Source organism: Anser cygnoides, chromosome 1 (assembly GCF_040182565.1).
Source record: "Anser cygnoides isolate HZ-2024a breed goose chromosome 1, Taihu_goose_T2T_genome, whole genome shotgun sequence".
Taxonomy (NCBI): domain Eukaryota; kingdom Metazoa; phylum Chordata; class Aves; order Anseriformes; family Anatidae; genus Anser; species Anser cygnoides.
The window spans coordinates 48,606,393-48,625,399 of NC_089873.1; the positions used below are offsets into that span (position 1 = coordinate 48,606,393).

General features: G+C 46.0%; 1 protein-coding gene across 4 annotated transcripts in view; it reads left to right on the forward strand.

The window, feature by feature from the left end:
* Positions 1-19,007, forward strand: part of TMCC3 (transmembrane and coiled-coil domain family 3) — a 136,896-nt gene that overhangs the window by 87,463 nt on the left and 30,426 nt on the right. Inside the window, exon 1 of one of the 4 annotated variants that reach the window (XM_048061110.2) lies at positions 3,420-3,575. The exons of the other annotated variants lie outside the window; for them this stretch is intronic. Within the exon in view, the coding sequence (XP_047917067.1) occupies positions 3,498-3,575 (78 nt within the window). The 5' untranslated portion in view covers positions 3,420-3,497. Of the gene's footprint in view, positions 1-3,419; positions 3,576-19,007 lie in introns of those variants that run through there. 4 annotated transcript variants of the gene reach the window in all.

Below are 19,007 nucleotides of genomic sequence, written 5' to 3' on the forward strand. Positions count from 1 at the left end.
GCTCGAGCGAGTCCAGAGAAGGGCGACCAAGCTGGTGAGGGGTCTGGAGAACAAGTCTTACGAGGAGCGGCTGAGGGAGCTGGGCTTGTTCAGCCTGGAGAAGAGGAGGCTCAGGGGCGACCTCATCGCTCTCTACAGTTACCTGAAAGGAGGCTGTAGAGAGGTGGGGGTTGGTCTATTCTCCCACGTGCCTACTCTGTGCCTCTAAGGACAGCTGGGAAGTTGATGATTTTGAGAAATCTGAACTTCAAATTGACACAATGGATGGCTGGGATGATATAACAGTTTTATCATTAACTTAAACCATAGAAATGGGTTTAAAAATTACTTTGTCAGAAGAACAAGGGATGAGAGAATTCATCTAGGGGCTGCCACTTCTACCTGTGTCACTTCGAGCTCAGCCTCAAGTTCCTGCCAATATTTGGAAGTCTTTGCCTTAGTGGATTGAAAGTTCAGTTGAGAATGGGTGCAGTGTGTGGTAAGAGCATTTATTCCAGGTCTGTGGGCTTTTGAAAATAACAGTGAGAGGAAGTATCTGGTGAGGCTGCCAGAAGTACTGTGCTGTGCAGTGTTGTGCCGTGGTCGGGCAGTCCTGTCTTTTGGAGTGGGGAAGGAGAGCTGTGCAAACCAGCTCTGTGCGTGCGAGGAGGGGAGTTGTCTGTGCTCAGCCAAACAAAATGAAATGCGTTCAGCAAACGTGCTGTAGGATAGCAGTCATCCTGCTCCTGCTACAGACCTGGGAGGACCTAGGTGCACAAGGGTGAGGGGGAAAGAGTAAAGGGAAAGGAGCAGTGTTCAACTGGACGGATGATTGCGTGGCACCACAGTTTGGTGTACACTGAACTTGCATTTGGAAGACACAGACGATCGATCTCCAACATAAGCAAGGAGCCCTTTACTGTAGATGCTTGCAAAGAGCGGCACCTGCAGAGGCTGCTGAGATGGCAACAGCTTCTAATTCAGCTTGTGGGGAAGGGCTCTCCTTACCTGAGGGATGGGTGCTTCTGCCCAAGCTGCTGTTTCTGCTCCACAGCAACTTGCTGCTGTGCCCAGCAGCTGTTCTCAGCTGCTCAGCTGGCTGCCCCGTTCTCAGAGCTCCTCCGGGAAGCCCTCAGTGCCGGGGCTGTCGCTGCTGGCACAGCACACGGGAGCTGCAGGAGCTGGTATGCACGGCAGGGACTGCCACCACCGATAGCGGTGCCCGAGCAAACGAACCTGACTGGAAGGCACGCCTAATGCCACACCTGGGTCTTGTGAGACTGACTGTGTTATATTTTCTTCCTAGAAGCTGTGGCAGAAGAGAGTGCTTTCTTTGTTTATGTATTAGTATATGTGTTAATACTACTTTGACCAACCACACACAACTTCCTCCTAAATGTATAGTACACACCCCCATCTCTTCGTCTTGGAAGAGATATTTCATGATCTTCTTGCTAGCCTCAGGTATTATTTAAATAAAGCTGACATTATTTAAATAAAACTCTACATTTTTGAATCAACTATGATTTATAGTAAGCCTTGTATTACTCAAAAGCCAACCAACTGAAGCCTTTTATGTGCCTTTTTTCCATCTACCTGTCCTCTCTATGCTTTGATCAACTACGTCTGGCAAGGCTTAAAAAAAAATCCTGAAAGTTTCTGAGGAAGTAAGATGTTTCATCCTAGGTGCTGGAAACTGCACAGTCCTCTTTGGAAATGTGCAATTATCACTTCAGTGAAAACCCCAAACCCACAACATCTGCCTATTTAATTTCTTACTGACCTTTGCCTCCAGAGTTTCCCTCCTTCTGGCACATTTTGAGTCATGAATTAACTTTCATGTCTGAGCTGAGGGACTGAAGAAATCCAGTTCCCATTTTAAAGCTTTTTCCCGACATCCTTCCAGCTTCAGCTGTCTTGTTCAGCTACATAAGTACGGGAAGAATGGCAAGTCATCACTTGTGTGCAGGCATCGTGTGTGACTTTGGTTACGTGAATACTGCATAGGGCAAATAATGCTTCCCTTGGTAAACCCACTCCCTACTTAATTGGTCTTTGAATTTGGAGAATAACATCTGTAAAAATAACATAACTTTGTAAAAAAATGGTGTTAGAGTTGAAGAAGAAACACCTGCCAAGAAGGTTAGTTCTAGGATTTATTTTTTTCCTTTGGAATGTCAGTTCTTTCATTTCTGAAGACCTCGTGTGATGAAAACGAGGAGGCCTTTGTGTCAGATAATTCCCTCTGATAGTGGTGTTATCTCGGTACATGAGATTCCAATAAAAATGTAAATAGTGGCAGGGATTTTTTTTTTTTTCAGTTGTAATCCCCTCCAGGGTAGTTCGCTGTGTTGATATGTACATATGTTTATACACGCATATGCCTTGGGACAGTTGCTGTCTCCACTAGAGAAGAAAGGCGGCGTGACTCATGCACGCGCATCGTAGCAGCTACCTAAAAGGTGAAGGAAGTCCTGCTGCTGCTGCAAGGGAGGCAGTCTGAGGGAACCCCGCGTTCACTTTGTGTTACAAAGAAGTGGTGACAACTATTATACTTATTCCAGAAAAGGGAAAAGTACTTCTCCTGTGCAATTTGCTGAGTGATTGTAAAAAGAGTATTCGGCTTGTACTTTTCAAGAGTTTAACATGTGTTCAGCGTTACTGAGTTAAATATATTTCTTGGCATAGGTATTCTGAAAATAAATGCAAAAAGAATTCTGCTCAACTCTTAGGAATTTAAGCAGAGGCTCATGCCCTGGAAGATGTGTTCTCCTTGGTGTTCACAAGTACGGTTTGAAGCTCCCGTATGCTAGCACACTGAAGGATTTATCTCGTATGTATAATGGGGACTGAAATGTCATCGGTTGTCATGCTCCACCACTTTGGAAAATGTGAGCAGTGATTATTTAGTTGCTTTGACGGAATTTGTATGCTTTGTGGAAAGCTCTGCGTATGGGGGACTTCCCAGGTGCAGCACTCGGCCTCACGCTATTCCGAATTGTCAAAACCTTGCTCTGATACCGCCCCTGAACGGCATCGTTAGCACTTGTGCTTCCTTGCGTCGGGTTTCTGAGCCCTTTGGGTTTGGTTGTGCTTTGTGGGGCTTCACCGTAGCCACGGGATCTGGGTTAGTGGAAATCTACCACAGGAGTAGAACTCGAGGTGGCCCCTGGACTTCATCTGGATGGTGGAGAGCTGCAGCTTTCTTGAGAAGCCCGAACCAAAGCGGCAGGAGGCCGGGGGCTGTGACCACCAGGTCAGCTGTACCTCACGAGCTCCCCCGCGCCCCCTCAGCCCCCAGCCGTGTGAGGGAGGCGGCAGCCGCCCTCCTCCCCGTCCCGGTGCGGAGGGGTTAAGGCGGGTGTGCCGGCTGAGGAGCAGCTGAGCCGCTGCCGCCGCCCTCCGGGCGTGCCCGGCCCTCCCGCGCCGCGGCGGCAGCCCCGAGCCCTCAGTAGCGCGGCCGCGGGGCTGCCGGTTGGGCGGCCGTTAGCGGGACCCTGCCGCCCCCGCCCGCCGCCATGCCGGGCAGCGACACGGCGCTGGCCGTGGACAGGACCTACTCGGACCCCGAGCGGCACCGGCGCCGCAAGACGCGGGTAACACGCCGGGGGGGGGATGCAGGGGGTCAACCGCAGCTCCCTCAGCCTGACGGCTCGGTCGTGGAGCGGGACTGCTGCCGTGACAGAAACTCGGGGGAAGGTGGGAGGCCGGGGGCTCACCCGCCGGTGGGTTGGTGGAGCGGCTCCCTGCCTAGCTCCCCGGGGGGTGCCGGGGCTCGGGCTGCCTTCTCAGAGTTGCTGTTTGCGGAGCTGCGCGCCGGGTGGCTTTATCCTGCCTCACGGAGCGGCTGTGGTTCCCGGTGCTGAACTTGCGGGGAGGCAGGGCTTGAAAGGAGTGTCAGCGTGTGCTGTGGGTAAAGGAAAAAAATCCTATATATCCCTGGCATATAACTTTATGGGATAGTTGTCTTATGGTCCGCTGGCGCGGTCAGCTTCCTTATTATTTTGATGCTTTGCTCACAGAGTACGCGATAACCGTGTATAGACAGTGCTCGTGACCTTATCGCTTATTTAGTAGTCTTCGTGGTGAGCGTCTCGCTGAGGAAGGCAGCGGGCTCTCTGCTGTGTGCACAGCCCTCAAATCCTTACCGAGAGGCTCCGCTCCGACAGGTGTAAGGCACACGGCGCCTTCAGCCCCTGCGCTGCAGCAGGCCGCGAGGGAGAGGGACCTGCTCCGGCTGCCTCGGAGTATCAGCAGGAATCCCCCGTTGTCTCTTCAGTGCTAGGATGAGATCCCGAGTGCGTCAGTAACTGAGCTTCACAGTCTGAAGAGTGGGGATTAGCTATCTGTGAAGAAAAATGTTGTTTCGTCTTCCTGCTTTTTGTTGTACTGCACATTAGCCGTTCTTCCCATCCCCTCCCAGCTCATTAACTGAGAGCGCCGAAAAGGAGGCGGTGTGCCTCAGGTTGTTGCTGCATAATGCCGTGCTTTAGAGTCAGCAGCTTTACTACCCGACCTTTAGGATGTTCTTCGTCCTGCAAGCTGGGTGCAACAGCCATAATGCAGTTAAGAATTTTATGTGCTGCTTTTGTTTTTCTCTTAACGAGTTGAACTAGTTAGTTCCTCTTCATTGCTTTTGCTGAAAGAGTAATACGCTATCTAACTTAATGTGGCCATGGAAGAAAGTTGCTTACCTTCAAGGCTGATTTTAAGCATGCTTAAGAGTTGAAACAGAAGCCTCCATCCTATAGTATAGTTGATCTGTTTAAAAGCATGAGGTACCGTGATTAACATTCAGTATTGTACCTGTGTATTGAAAAATAAATCTCACTCTTAAGACAGTTTTATGAAAGTATTGGGCTTCTGGTTGGTTTTGAGTTTATTTTCATCAGGTTTAGCCTCTCCTGTTTCTTCAGCCATGAGAATCAGAAATGTAACTCACTGAAGAGTTCCTAGAGTCGTATATAATTGCGTTGTTCCAGGGTCTAGGCTTTACAGGTTGTGCCAGATCTCATGCAACCTGTAATATAATTGGCAGAGATGGTAGCAGCAGGTTGTATATTCCAGATGATGGCAAGAGCTTGCACTAAATCCATTTGTGCTTATTAGGGACAAATAGGATTTTTTCCTGGGTAACTTCTACATTCCTCTTAATGCCTTAACCAAGGGGATAGAAGTGGTCAGGCACCGGAGCGGCTACAATCAGTGGTATTACGCAGGAAAGAAGCAAGAAAGCAGGATGCTGTTTCTCTCTTAGAGACTGAATAAAAAGCAGCTCAGCAGCTGGAGATAAAGCTCCTGTTCTGAAACATTCATGGCAAAAAGCAACACAGAGAACAAACGCGGCAGTACAGAGTCGGTGGGAGGACGCTCAGGGAACCCAACGCACCTGGGGGACCTGCCAGTGTGAAGAAGGTCTTGGAGTGGGTTTTATCAGCATGGTGGGGACAGCATACAGTAAATAGGGCGAGATGCATTTAATATAGCTTGGGGGAAGGAGCGGCAAAGTAGTTGTTGGGCCTCATTGTCTGCATAAAATAAGCTACTGAGTCTAGTTTTTGCGTGGGAAGATTTTGAAGGACCACTCCAGCTCTGTGGCTTGCTGCCTGTGTCCTTTATGTGCCCCTCTAAGGATTTTTCTCGTGAGAAAGTAAAGCCTTCTCTGTGGATGGGGAAGAAGACTGTGCCACAACCGTAGGAAGGCATCACCAGATTCAGTTTGCAGAAGTGCTAAAGAAACTTACTGTGAATGTAGCCTTCTGAGTTTGTAAATATTGGAATCTGAGGGGAAAAAGATTTTACAATTCCTGCTGCAGTTAAAAACCACCTCCAGCACAATGCAACGGGTCTCTTCAGTACCTTCCTGTTTAAGGCCACTTGAAGCATGATTTTCTGGGCTCTGCTAACAACTCTCCAATGAACCACGTTACATCTTGTCCAAAGATCCCAGGGCCTGAAAGAAAGAAAATACTTTAGTGAGGGGCAGCCAAGTCGTTCTTAATGTGGGGGGATTTACTGCTGCCTAAGGAGGTCAAGTACTTGGAGGGAGAGGTCGGGCTCCTGTTCCCTTCCTGGGCCAGGCCGTGCTGCGCGTGGCAGCGCAGAGCAGGGCATAAAACGTCTGCCGTTTGCAGTGTAATGGTACCGGTGCCTTCCTGCTGTGGTATTTCTTGGTGGGTGTGTATTTGGGCTAGGCTTGTTACCTTGGTTCTGGAAAGCCATCCATCCATCCCCAGCTGTAAGGGTGCCCTCCTGGGGCACCGTTCCTGCCTCTCCCCCTCCCCAGAACCAGACGGGTCGCTGCAGCTCGCTCTGTCTGGGGCACAGGTGGAAGCAGCGCGCACGTCGTGGTGCAGAGCGGTTCAGCTCACCTCTGCTAATAGCAGCTGCCGTGGGCTGCAGCTTCCCTGCACTTGGCATCCACTGCCGGTCAGTTCCTGCAGCACTCAGAAAACTAACCCAAATCTTTCAAAAACAACCTCAGCCAGGAAGTAGAACGAGATATGGGAGCAACGGCTGCATTTTTAGATGTTGTGTACCAAGTCCTGTTCTCACTTGAACGTAGCCTGCAGGACAGCTAAGGAGTGTCTTGGTGCTTTCTCAGGGACTCAGTTTTTTGCAGCAAGTACTGCAAAATGAGACCAGAGGTGCTCAGATTCTGTCCACACCAGGCTTCTGAGGTGGCAAGTCCGTGCAGAGGTCTGTGCTATCACAGTAGCAATGCTCCTGATGCTCAAACTAGCTTCAGTATGCTAATTTATGCCTTATTGTGTTAACCTGTGCTTCAAGACCGCCCGTCAAGGCCATATTAAAGCTCTCACCTCTCAATGCTCACCAGCTTGTCCTATTTAGATCTCGGAAGCCTGTGCGCTGAATTTTTTGCTGCTGGTCAGGGCATTGCTCTTCACTCTTGATCTCTTAACCCTTACAGAGCAAGAGTCCTCCACAATGCATCAGGGTTATGAATTTATACATATGGTCTTGTAGAAGAAAGGTCCTCTTCTAGCATGACTAAAACACGAGTCCCTTACTGCACCCCGTTATAAGTCTCTGCAGTGATACAGCCTGCTTTTAACCACTGCCAGGTGCTTGAGACAGAGACGCAGGAAGTCCTAGTTAGATGATTCCTCTCACGCTGGAGCATATTCAGAACTTTTGTTAGTGTTTCATCTGAAATAGTAAGAATTGTTGCTTTATATATAAAGAAAAATCTCACCTGGAACAGATGTGGATGTGCTATCCTTTTTAATCAACAAATGGGGATTCCTATTTTCAATCTTCTTGTGCACTCAGCCTTAGTGAGACTCGCAGTAGAATCAGTGCTTTGTGGATGAGCTGATTCTTATCCAAACAACCAAAAAAAGGCTTACATTAAAAAAATACAGAAATCTGCTGCTTTTCTTGTATTCTAGTGATGAAAAATGTCCTCTGGCCTGTCTCTTCTAATTTTCCATGTCTCTTTTATGATCCCTCCCATTCATCTTGTCTATACACGAGGCAGTCTTTTTAATAATCTCTCCTCGTATGGAAGCCTTCCTAAGCCTCTAATCACTTTCATCATCTGCCGAGGATTCCCTTTATTTCTGGTAATCTTCAGTATATTTAGAGGAAATAGCATAAAGAGCCAGAGGAAGATTATTACTATTATTTAAAAAAACAATGAAAACAACAACAAAATCCACCACAGTTTCAGGAGAAATTGAGATTTAGTCTGTATTTCTGGTGTTCTGTAAATACAAGGGTCACTTACGTTGAAGAAATGTTTGGTCTGGGCTTTTGTGGCTTCTAACCAAACCTCCAGATACTTTGTGCCCAAAGAACCTATGCATGCTTCTGTCGCCGTTTCCTCATTTTTTTGACATAAGAATATTCTGTCTCATCACATTATCTTCATCTTAAGTATCAGCTTTAGATCCACAGTGTATCTAGAAATGTGCGAAGCCTGTCAAAGGGTAGGCTCCGTGATGCAGGAGTATGGGGAGTAAGAAAGGGAAGCATCGGTTGTGGTTTTAACCCCATGAAACAGATCAGCTGCATAGACCTGAAGAAAAGCCCGTTCATTTAAAACAACAATCCTGTTTTTAATATTTTGTCACTGTAGAGCTGTTTGGAGAACTGTAACAGTGTTTTTTCTAGTGCTAGAAAGGACTGTTAGGAAGTTTACAAAGCAGCTATCCTTTCTTTTGTTGTTTTTTTTTCCTCTGTGTACTTTGAGTTTTGGGATTAAATACATCTAAATGCTAAAGGTCAGTGTGAGGTGTAATTCGTTGCTGTCAAACAAAATAAAGGGGGCAAACGCTGCTATACAGCTTTGTATGGCATTGCTGTGCTCCCCCGATCCTGCGGAGTGAACCGACGTGGTAGAGTCATGAGCCATAAATATTGTATCTTCACCCAGTCCACCTTCTTCCTTCCAATCCAAGATGTAAACAGCAAGTGAAGGTGGGGATTCACGTTCTTTTCAAGGTTTAAGGTGGCTTCTAGGTTTGCAAGTTTTGTACTTAGACCTTTCATCGCTTTTGGTCTCTGCCTGGAAACGTAGTGTCTCTGAAGATCGTCTCTCCTTTCCTCTGCTGTGCTTCTGGTTCATTCTTCCTGCAGTGGCTGGCATTGCTTGCAGGGCTGGGGCACCTACTGGCAGCTCTTTAAATGTTAGGTCTGTTTAAAACAAACAGACCCCCCGACTTAGCCACCGGAGGGAAACCTCCATCCTCTTGGCTCGTGCTTTTATGAAGGACGTGCAGTTGCCCTCCCGCCAGGGTGCCAGTGGTGGTGCAGGGGGGGTGCAAACAGTTCCAGCTCCGTGGCTTGCCTCTCCTCATCATCTGTGTAGGTGAGGCTTTAGCTAGGTGCCACCCGGCACAGGGTCTGCGTTGAGGCAGAGCCTGCGAGCTCTTGGCTGTGCTGGCTGTCACTGCCCAGGCTGAGAAGATTGCCGCTGCCCCTTGTCTGCTTTTAGTGGTCTTGGCACCACGAGCAAGTGTGCAGCTTTCCTCGTCGCCCCTGGAGCTGAGTGGTTTGGGGAGAGACGTGGGTGGGAGAGGAGACTGTGTAGTGTTGGGGAGGGGTGGAACACAATTCTCATTTTTCTTTCATATGTTCAGGGAGTGCCACTTTAGCAATAGTGCAAATGCTCGTTAGCAAGGAGGGTTGCATTATTTTTACTATCGACATTTTCTGCTCTTCCCTTGGTCCAAAGGAGGAACGGAGTGTTAATATGCAAAGCCAGAAATAACCCTGCTGCTCTAAAGCCTTGACATATGGGAGCTGGTATGCAACTGGGGTGCGTGTGCCTGTGCAGCTAGCCTTCTGCACGCTCGCTCAGCAAGTGACAACTCTGCTGAGGCAGTTTTTGTATCGTCCTACGTAATCTAAGCTTTAATTTAGGGACAAGAATGGAAGAGGAGGGCTGTCCCTGCTAGCTGAGCTATAAAGAATATCTACAAATTGCAAGCTGCGATGCTATTACTGTGGAAAGCTGGAATGAGGCTTTTTGTTCTGTTCTTTTTATTAAAAAAAATAAGGAAAGAAAAGAATAATAGCGAGACTAGTCCCACTTTATTATTGTCATGTTTTAGTGTTGCAAAAGCATAAAATTTGAGAGGATGGAAGCTAGTAGCAGTGCTTTCTTTAGTATTTTCTTAGTTACATTATATTGGATGCTCAGACTATGGAGTGCTTTAGTGGGCCTTTGATATAAAATATTCGGCATCTTGATTAACTGTTAGCGCAGTAGGCACCTCTTACTTGTTTTATCTGTTTGTAATGGTTTAGTAACAGTTACCTTCCTTTATACATTTCGATTCGGTAGCCCTGCCTGAAGAGGTTGCAGGGGATGCAAAGCACTAATGCTGTGCTATTGAATCGAAATCAAAACGTGACGCACGCCGTCCTGAGCTCCAGCGGGACCTTGTCATTGCCATCAGTAACCTATGGAACTCGTCCCAGATGAATTAGAGCAGCCTTACGGAAGATTTTCTGCGCATTAAGCAAGCACCCTTTACAGGATAGCAGGTGCTCCTGTCTGTTCAGATGCCAGTCTCATCTGGCTTTAGTCAGGATGGGTTGGGTGGGTTTTAGTCTTCGGTTTTGTTTTGTAAATAAACCATCTTGTAGCAGGCTTGGCTACAAACGCGTGGAAGCATGTGTGCTTTCTGGCAAAGGTTGTGACGAAAAGAGCGGCCTCTGTGTTTGTCTATCTATATAAATAAGTTAAAACACCGAGGACTGCAACAATTAAACATTAAGTAATGGTCTGTGTCATATGATTTCATGGAAATAATAGGGCTGTGCCTTTCAAAAAGGCTACTCACATCTACAAGATACTACACTACTGGCTTCTTAGGCATTAAATAAGATTTTTTTTATTGACTTGCTAACGCTGTGTTTAAAGCAAGCGTTTTTAGCTGAGGATGAAACATTGTGATGGAAGCTGGTGTTTTAAAGATTGGGAAGACTGCAGTGCTCCAAAATCAGTTTATGTGAGCAAAAGGTGTTGATTTTCAAGGGTGATACAACACTTCAGAGCAGAGCTGGTAGAAGTGTACATCCTCCTTTCTCACAGTAAAAAACGATGTTGCCTACCCCCACCAAAAAAGCCCTCCGGTTCAGGTAAGTAATACAGCTTGGAGGAAACGTGAGGAGTCAGTGCTCTGGGGTCTGTGGATCATCAGTCTTCAAACCTAAGCGGGCTGTCAGTGCTATACTTCAAGCCGTACTGTGACAGGAGGAGAAGCCCAGTTAGGGTAAGTCGATGCAGCAAGTTTCTCTGGTTTTACAGCATTCGCTTCTCCTTTTCTCCTGAGTTATTCCGGTACGTTTAATCTAGACGTTGCAATTAAGCTAGGACTTACTATTCAAATGCAGAGTGCAGTGAACATGCAGAAAACGCGCTGCTCTGTGCCACCGTGCCTGGACACGAGAGTGCCGCCCAAAGATGAGGCCGGCGGAGCAGTTAGCGCTGACCCCTCGCGTGGCGCGGTTCAGTGCGGTACCACCTGGTAGCAAACCGTGCCTCGGTGGGTGCTCCGGCTCCACGCCTTCGCTCTCGCTTCCCGGGAGGTCTCATCCCAAATCCAGTAACAACACCCCTTACCCTAAACCCACACCTTGTCCCAGGACTTCCCTGGGGAGGCAGCAGCTGGCCCAGAGCTGGGGGGCTGGGAGGGAGATGGGTGGTGGAAGGAGGGGTACAGGTGGGACTTCGCGTGCTGTGCCCAGAATGTAGCCGCTCCTGTTTTTTCTCCTCCTTTATCCCTTTTTTCCTTTCCTTTGGGGGACTGACTATGTGCTATGGGTGCACCCTGGACACTGAATTACCAGCCTTTTATGTAAGTCTAGAAAGTGCGTGAATTCAAATCTGAAAGCGATGGGAAACAGGAAAGGACAGGAGAAATGCTTCTTGGTGTTGGGGGGGTGGGGCACACACAAGCAAAAGAAGAAAAGGTAATAAAATGTGTGAGAGTGGCTAAATCCAACAGATAAGAAACATGCGTTTCTCCTGAGGTACATCTTTTGTTAGGCATTTTGTTACAAGAAAGCTTGGTTAAATGTCAGCTTTCCGAACCCTTTCTTCTCTTGCCTGCACCAGTTCTACTGTTTCCCAACAGTGTTCTGACACATTGTCTTATGAAGAAGATGCATCCTGCATCACATGCCTTTGGATTCTCTTTGGCGTGGTAAAATAAATTTGACAGCACTTCTTGAATTATGTATCTGGCTTTTTTAAAAAATTTTTTGGACTTAAATCACTCTGGAGAATATGCAGTGTGTTGAAGAAACTGTGACAAATGTGGATTTGGCTAGAATCACACTAAGAACTTATTCCAAAGGTCAGATGTAATTTTCTTGTATCCCTTCTTGACACCACATGTTTATAAAATAAAATGCTTCGGTACTTGTTATTGCTCCAGTTATCAATGTATGTGCATAGTATGGGCGTGTGGCTCATATTATGTTAGGAATCTGTTTTACGAGAGGTTTTGGCAGGAATACCATGATTCTGTGTCATGGTAGTCCCTGATATTTATTGCCAAATCTGCAAGGTACCTCTCCACCTCCTCATCAAGTTTCTGATTTCCTTCTGCACCCCCCCCCCCCGCCCCCTTTTTCCTACGATGTCCATAGAAGGGGGCTATCTCTGTTCAGTTTTTCTCCATTTCTTAAAAAAAATCTGGCTACATTTTATCACCTGTAACCAGTCCTGTTTTGAGCAAATTCCATGATACCAGTTTTGATGATCAAAGGGGGAGTGACAGCCTGCTCCTCAGAATATATCTCTAACTCTTATCTTAGGAGTCTCTTTAGAGCCAGGCAGTGAATGGCAGCAGACCGACTGAGTTGCTGCCAGGCTCCTGCTGTGCTAAAATGGGTCCAGAAGGTTCAGGGTGAGTTTGCCATACTCCTGAGTTGTCTTCCTCCACAGCTTTTCGTGAGGGTCTTTGCAGTGCTACCCTTTCCTTACACATGAATTCATACAATGGGTGACCCTCAGGCCCTTCCGAAATACAGCGTTGTCACAAGCAGGTGCGGCTGGCCCCGATGAGAGCCCGTGACCAGTGTGTACTCCTCCTGTCCTCTGCAAGGGGACGGCGTTTGGCAGACTTGAGCCAGAGGCATGGGGTGGCAGGGGGATGCAAGAGTGTGCAAGCATTTCTTAACGAGGTCTGAGCAAGCCTTAAGAAAAGGAGAAGGGTGAAGACAAGGAGGTCTCTGACAGTCAGTGAGAGTTTCTTCTCTGTTTGCCAGTAGGTGTATCCAAGAAACTCTGAGGCTGTCCTTGTTGACGCTTGCACATTTTGTTCCAGAAACTGTATGGATGCAGTCCGTGCAATTTGTTGTGAAGAGTACCAGGGAGCATTGCTGTCTCTAAGAGCTAGACGCTCGCTGCTGCTAGTCAGGGATGTGTGCCACTGTCAGGTTATTCTGTTGTCTTCCCAGTGCTGACTCCCATGGTCTTCTCTGTCTTTAGAGCACAGATAGATCCCGTTAAGCAAATCTGTTCCTGATATTTATGAAACCAGCTTCCTGTGCTTTTCTACCTGAGAGGCGTGACTGTCTCTTGCAACATAAACTTAATGTAGAAAAGAAGATGCATCTTTCTTTGTGCTTGGTTTATTTATTTATTTAGCCTATGAGGAAGACTTCTTTTAGTTTTATTTTTTTACATATACCAAGGAACTGGAAGGGCTTGGGTTGCACGTAAATATTCAGGAGTATGAATAAGAAATGAACTGGCAAAGCTTGATCTGAAAGTGATCGAGTGGCATCTCTAGTGACACCTTACTTATAAAACTTGGTATCTAGCTTTGTTTGTGATTTATTGGTGCAAGAAGCTATGATACCCGCGTTCTTTTAGATTTAGGAAAGGGCTTTGGGTATTGAATGCAGTAGTTCACAAATCGTTCTTTCAGAAAATGTTTTGACCTGTGTTGCCACTTTTCACGTGCACCTTAGGTGGATTTCTCATTCACTAATGAATGTGTACGTTTCACTGAAGCATATATATATATATATATATATAATATATATAAAACTGCTCTTTAGTTTTGAAGAAGTACTCTTGCAGTGAAGTTACACCTACCCGTGGTGTTTAGAAACTAACAGCCAAGCCCTTGTTTCAGTTATTCTTGTTTGGACTTGAGAGCATCAACCAGGACAATCTGTGTGCTTTGTGCCATTATGTGGCGTGGCACTTAACGTCAGAGAAGGTTGAAGCTCAGTGATTTGCTTGAAGATAATCTCTGGTTTGAAATGAAGTCTAGAGCAGCGGTGACAACATCAGCCTAAGGCCCTGCAGACACGGGTTCAGCGTACTGCGGCAGCACCTGGCCCTTGTGCAATGGTGGAGTCGCTTCACCCCTCCCAAGGTGGTGTGATTTCACCCAGCGTGCGCAGAGTGTAACTGCTGTGCAGGGTCCGTATTTCAGTATTTCACAGTCACTAGTCATCTGGATGGCTATTCCTTTTTTTTTTAAAGGGGAGGGAGGGAGAAGGGGACAATTAAACAACAAAACCAAATGAAACCCAACAAAACAACTTTTTTTTGACGCTCCAAGAATATGTAGCTCATGCACCTTGCTGCTTTCCACATGAGGCAGACTTTAAGGATGCTACCTGTCGTAGGTGGCTCTTCCCCAGAAATAGTGTACGCCCCGTGTAACTCTAGGGTTGCCCACCTGCTCCGAAGGCGGTTGTGTGGGGCACTTGTGTAGCTGAGAGGGGCCCAGCTCCTGCAGGTGCCCTGTCTGATCTCTACTGATTTGGCAGAAGCTTGAGCTAAATCATGAAGCTGGGCATCTGAAGCCAGTTTAGATTAAATCTGCTTGAAACAGCTGTGTGGCAGTGGATACTGCAGGAAAGATGCAAATTTCACCATTTTTCAAGTATTACAGAGCTAGCTGTATGTAGCGAATATCCAGGCCTCTATGCCAAATCGCCTTGACTCCTGAGTGGGAGAGTCCTTAAGGTTCTCGTTAGGCCGACAAGCAAAGCGTTTTTCTGGCTCTCCCTCTTTCAAGGTGCGTTCTTAATAATTCTGAATGTTCATTTCACATATGCTTAATTATACTGTTTTAGGAGAACTTCTCCTCCGCAATCTCTGTATTTTGCCAGCTTTGTCATTATGCATAGAAACTATTGCTCTCGGGTCGCTCAGACACTTGGCAGTACAGGATGTTACCTTTCCTTTTCCCCTCCTCTCTCTGTTTTGGCTCAATTATGATTATTACAGAGTGCTCCTGTTGTGAGTGCTGTACAGAAATGCACGATTTTCCTCTGTGTAGTTAAGCCAGAATTAAATTGTGGATGGATTGCTTTTTTCTTCTCTTTTTTCCCCGAGGAGCACAGGTGAAAGAATACCAATGTGTGACTTGGAAAGAGAGAGAGGAATGCTGGTTTAACTTGTTACTGCAAGAAAGTGAACGATTGCTTCTGTAAGTTTGTAGGGCTCTCGTTACTTCTGGCAGCAGCACGTGCTGCTGCTAACGTTAGGTTTGGCAACGTTTGGCGTTTTGTTAGCGGTGCGTTAAATTGGAATTAGATGGGTATTGCCTTCCACGTGTCGTCTTTTGCTTCTTCTGGGTGAACATGGTGTCTTTGTGTATATGCAGGACTACTTTGGGTTTGAAATATTTATTTTTTTTCCAGTAAAAATTTTTCTGTTGGTTTAAGGAATTCACTTCAGCCTTGCTTAACCTACGGCAAAAGATGTAACGGTAGGGTAGGGTGGTTAGCCCTCATCTGGCTGCCAAACAGACCTCGGTCTCCTCTAAACTTTGGGGCAGGTTCTGCCAAGTTAAAATGGATCCTCCCTGAGGAGCATCCCTCAGATCTTCCCTAGGATACGAAGATGTACAGCAGTTGAGCATATGCAGCAAGCCTTCCCGACGCGGCGAGAAGTGCTGTGCGGCAAGTTTTCAGTGTCGTTGCTGCATGTTGTTCACGTGAGGCTGCTGTGTGCCGGGCCCGTGGCAGGTTTTCCTGCTGTCAGCTTTGTTCCACAAGATTTCTCCGGCTGAAGGAGGAGCCTGTGCGGCACAGTGGCAGGGCAGAAGGGCACACAAGGCTGAACTCTGAGCTCTGCTGTTATACCGAAGGACGTATAGGATTTGTAATCAATTGCTCTGTCGGAGGTCCAAAATAGAGGCTGCCTGACAAAATACGTAACTTCACTTGCACAAACCCTGGCCTTCAGAGGAAGTATGATGCTGCGTCTTAATTCCTTTGAAACTTAGTTTTTATGATGGTCTTCTAATTGCTTCTGTTCCAATCCTCAGAGGAAGAATGCAGTCGTTCCCCGTATAAGTGCTTCTTCAGCATGATCTGTCCATGAATCCCCCAAACTGCTGTGTCGTCTTTTCAGAACGTGCCCCACAATCTTCAGTATGTGACTGCTTTTGCTGTTGTCGAGTAGACCTTCCCATCTTGAAGAGAATGGGGTAAAGGAGGGAGATGGGGACACCTTTCTGTGCTTCATCTACAGCGCTGTGGCTCAAGAGGGTGTTTGTGTTAGGGAAATTTGGGTCTGACGCTCATCACTCTTCAAGTGTAACTGTGTAGATGATCACTGGCATGTGACTGTGACTGACGGTGCGTAGGGAGTTGCAGCACTGGTCCCTGTTCCTGCAGACATACGCCTTACTTGTCCTTTTGCCTCACCTTTTCTTTCTCTAGCAATGAGAAGGCAAAGGTTGTTCATGCATATACTGTTTCTTCGGATGCTGAACTTGTACTGAAGTTGTTAATATGGAAACTGAATTCTTACTTGAGAACTTGAGTTAGGATATGCATTTTTAAAAGTAGAGAAAGTTCTGTTTTAGGCATATAACTTCTGTCGTACTGCTTTGTTCCTTTTTAATGTATTTGTGACTGATTTTAGAAAAATAAAGGGCAACAGTTGATTTAATTAAAGAAAGGGCTGCCCAAGAAGCTAACTTTACAATGTCACACCATTAAATCCGTTTTATTACTATCCCTTGCAAATTGCAGTAGACTCTTAATGTCTATTTTTAAGAAGAAACTTTTGTCTCTGATTACATCCAGTGTAGCTTGCTAATTTTAGGGGCGTGAACTCCTCATGATTTAGTGAGACGAAGTTTTAATAGCTGTGTCTGAATACTTGGTTAAAGTTTATCACTGTATGTCTCTGTGTGGGGCCAAACATGTTGCTTATGCTGCTGCTGTTTTGATGACTAACAGGCTGAGTGATAAATATATGCTTTTATTAAAGGTAGTGGAGTAGGATGAAATTCTCATTCTGAGATGATTTTGAACAGTTTCATGTCTTAATAAACTGAGTCATCGCACCAGTGTGTTTTAACGCCAGAGTTAGAATTGGCATGAAGGTACCGCATTTGAACTGAGTTTTTGAGATTTCCATCTTAGTGGTGGTGAACTTGACGTGTATTTTGCTAGCAAACACACAAAACATTATCTTTATCTTCTGTAGTAATTCTCCTTTGCTAAATTTGGAGAAGCTTTAATTTTAGAAGGGTAGTGCCTGGTGTCATCCAGTGCTGTGATTAACATACTGGGAAGATTCAGTTCGAGCTGCTCCAAGACTCTTGTAAGTAAGTTGCGTCACTCTGAAATGTTTTTTCCTCCTGGGGCAGACAGGTCTATCTGTTGTCATTATCTTTGCAATAGCAATAAGATTTAGGAGACAGTCGTGTTAACAAAGGTACAAAGTGTCCTCAATTCGGCAGCTCATTTCCAAACACACAAAAACTCAGCATTGTCACAGCAAATGTGCTTGCTTTTCTGAAAGTTGAATGCTCAGAAGCATTCCTTAGGCTAACGCTATGCTCAGCTTTCTTCTGCCTGAATAAGTTTTGTATAGTTTATTCAGCCCTTGTCTCATTTTAAAAAGGAACAATGACTAAAGATGATGCCCATGCATTATTTGAAATTTTAAGTACATGTTATGTATTCTGCAACATTCCTGCATAGCTTTTTTTCATGAGTGAACAAATTTGACAGTGCGAAAATATCACAGTGTTCTGATATTTGAATGTCCCAGAAGATGCACTTCTATTTTTAACTTCCTTATTCCCAATTATGCCAAGTCATTCCATGTCCCCACCAGAGTAATGAGCTGACTCTTTGCTGTGTAAAGCTCTTCTCTGGCAAGGTGTGCTGTTCGTGCAACAGAGCACTCTCAAGAAAACTTTTTTATAAAGTTATGATTTACCCGGACTCACAACTCCATATCCTTACTATACTGGTATGCTAGATATACTCCATATACTTAGGATACTCTTGCAGGTGCCAAGTGGAGCTTCCAAATTACTGGACGCTAATAAAAAATGACTAAGGTACTATTGGAAATTGGAGCTATATTTCATACCAGTTCCTGTAGTTTTCCATCTCTGAGAACTTTGTTATGAAAAGCTGAGAGAACAGGGTGTGACGGCTGTGAAGATTGGGAAGCTGCTGTTAAGCATTATCGATCTCCAAGCCACCACAAGTAGAGCAATTTTATTGTTGTCGGCTCAGGGCATATCCTCTTTCGGGGTTTAATGGCCAGTGTGAATTATAATAGCAGTGCGTATTAATTATTCGTAAAACATTCGTACTCCTGTGGCTAAAATGTGCCTCCTCCTGCGTGTGACACCATGACTTCAGCCACAGATCTCGTAAGCTGCGTTGCCCGTGGTGGTTGTAGTGCCGCCAATACTTGTGTTTGGTAACAAAGAGCCTGTGCTATTGCGGCAGCAGGGATTTTTCACAACATTAAAGAAAACCCAGAAACCCCTTTAACATGAGGATCTTTTGGAGCTGTTTTAGCTCTAAATCCTGTCCAGAGATTTATGAATTTGATGCATCTCTTTTCAGATGTTGTAGGCTTTTTCCACTCTGAGAAATGCAGATTTCCTATCGCCTCCTATACTAACCTTTCTCTTCTCTTCCCTCTGCATCCATCTCATCTTGCAGTAATACGTTTAATGCTCTTTGGTCTCATTAGGCTTCATCTCTCTTGGATACATTTAAATTGTTTATTAAGAGACTCAAGCACGCGTTTCAAAGGCATTTTACTTCTTAATCCCTTGGAACTAGAAACAGTATGTTCCACCATGTAAATAAAAAGAGTAGGGTAATCCCCCAGGGGAGATTAACTGGGAATGAGGTTAGCCTGTTTGGGTATCTGCATAGATTTCTAAATGGTTAACTTGGACCTGGGTATCCAGCAAGGCGCTCCTGTTCAGTGGAAGAGTGGAGGCAGACCAGTTAATCAGGGTGTGTAGAAATGAGAGGTACTTGCAATCCAGGTGAAAGTAAGACACGGAGAACTTCAGCTTTGGTCTTTGTGCTGGAGAGTCAGTGGGGCTAACCTCCTCCAGGAGAACAGCCAGCATAGCGTGGGACCTCTTTGGGGAAGAGAAGGGGATGTTCCAAGTAAGTAAAACCCTTGGCGTCACCCGAGTGACATGGGGGGGCTTGAAAACAAATGGATCCCTGGGCAAATTTTCAAGGAGAGAGTAATTAAGTGCTTAGCTGAAGGCTTGGATGTGAGTAGAAGATGAAATAAA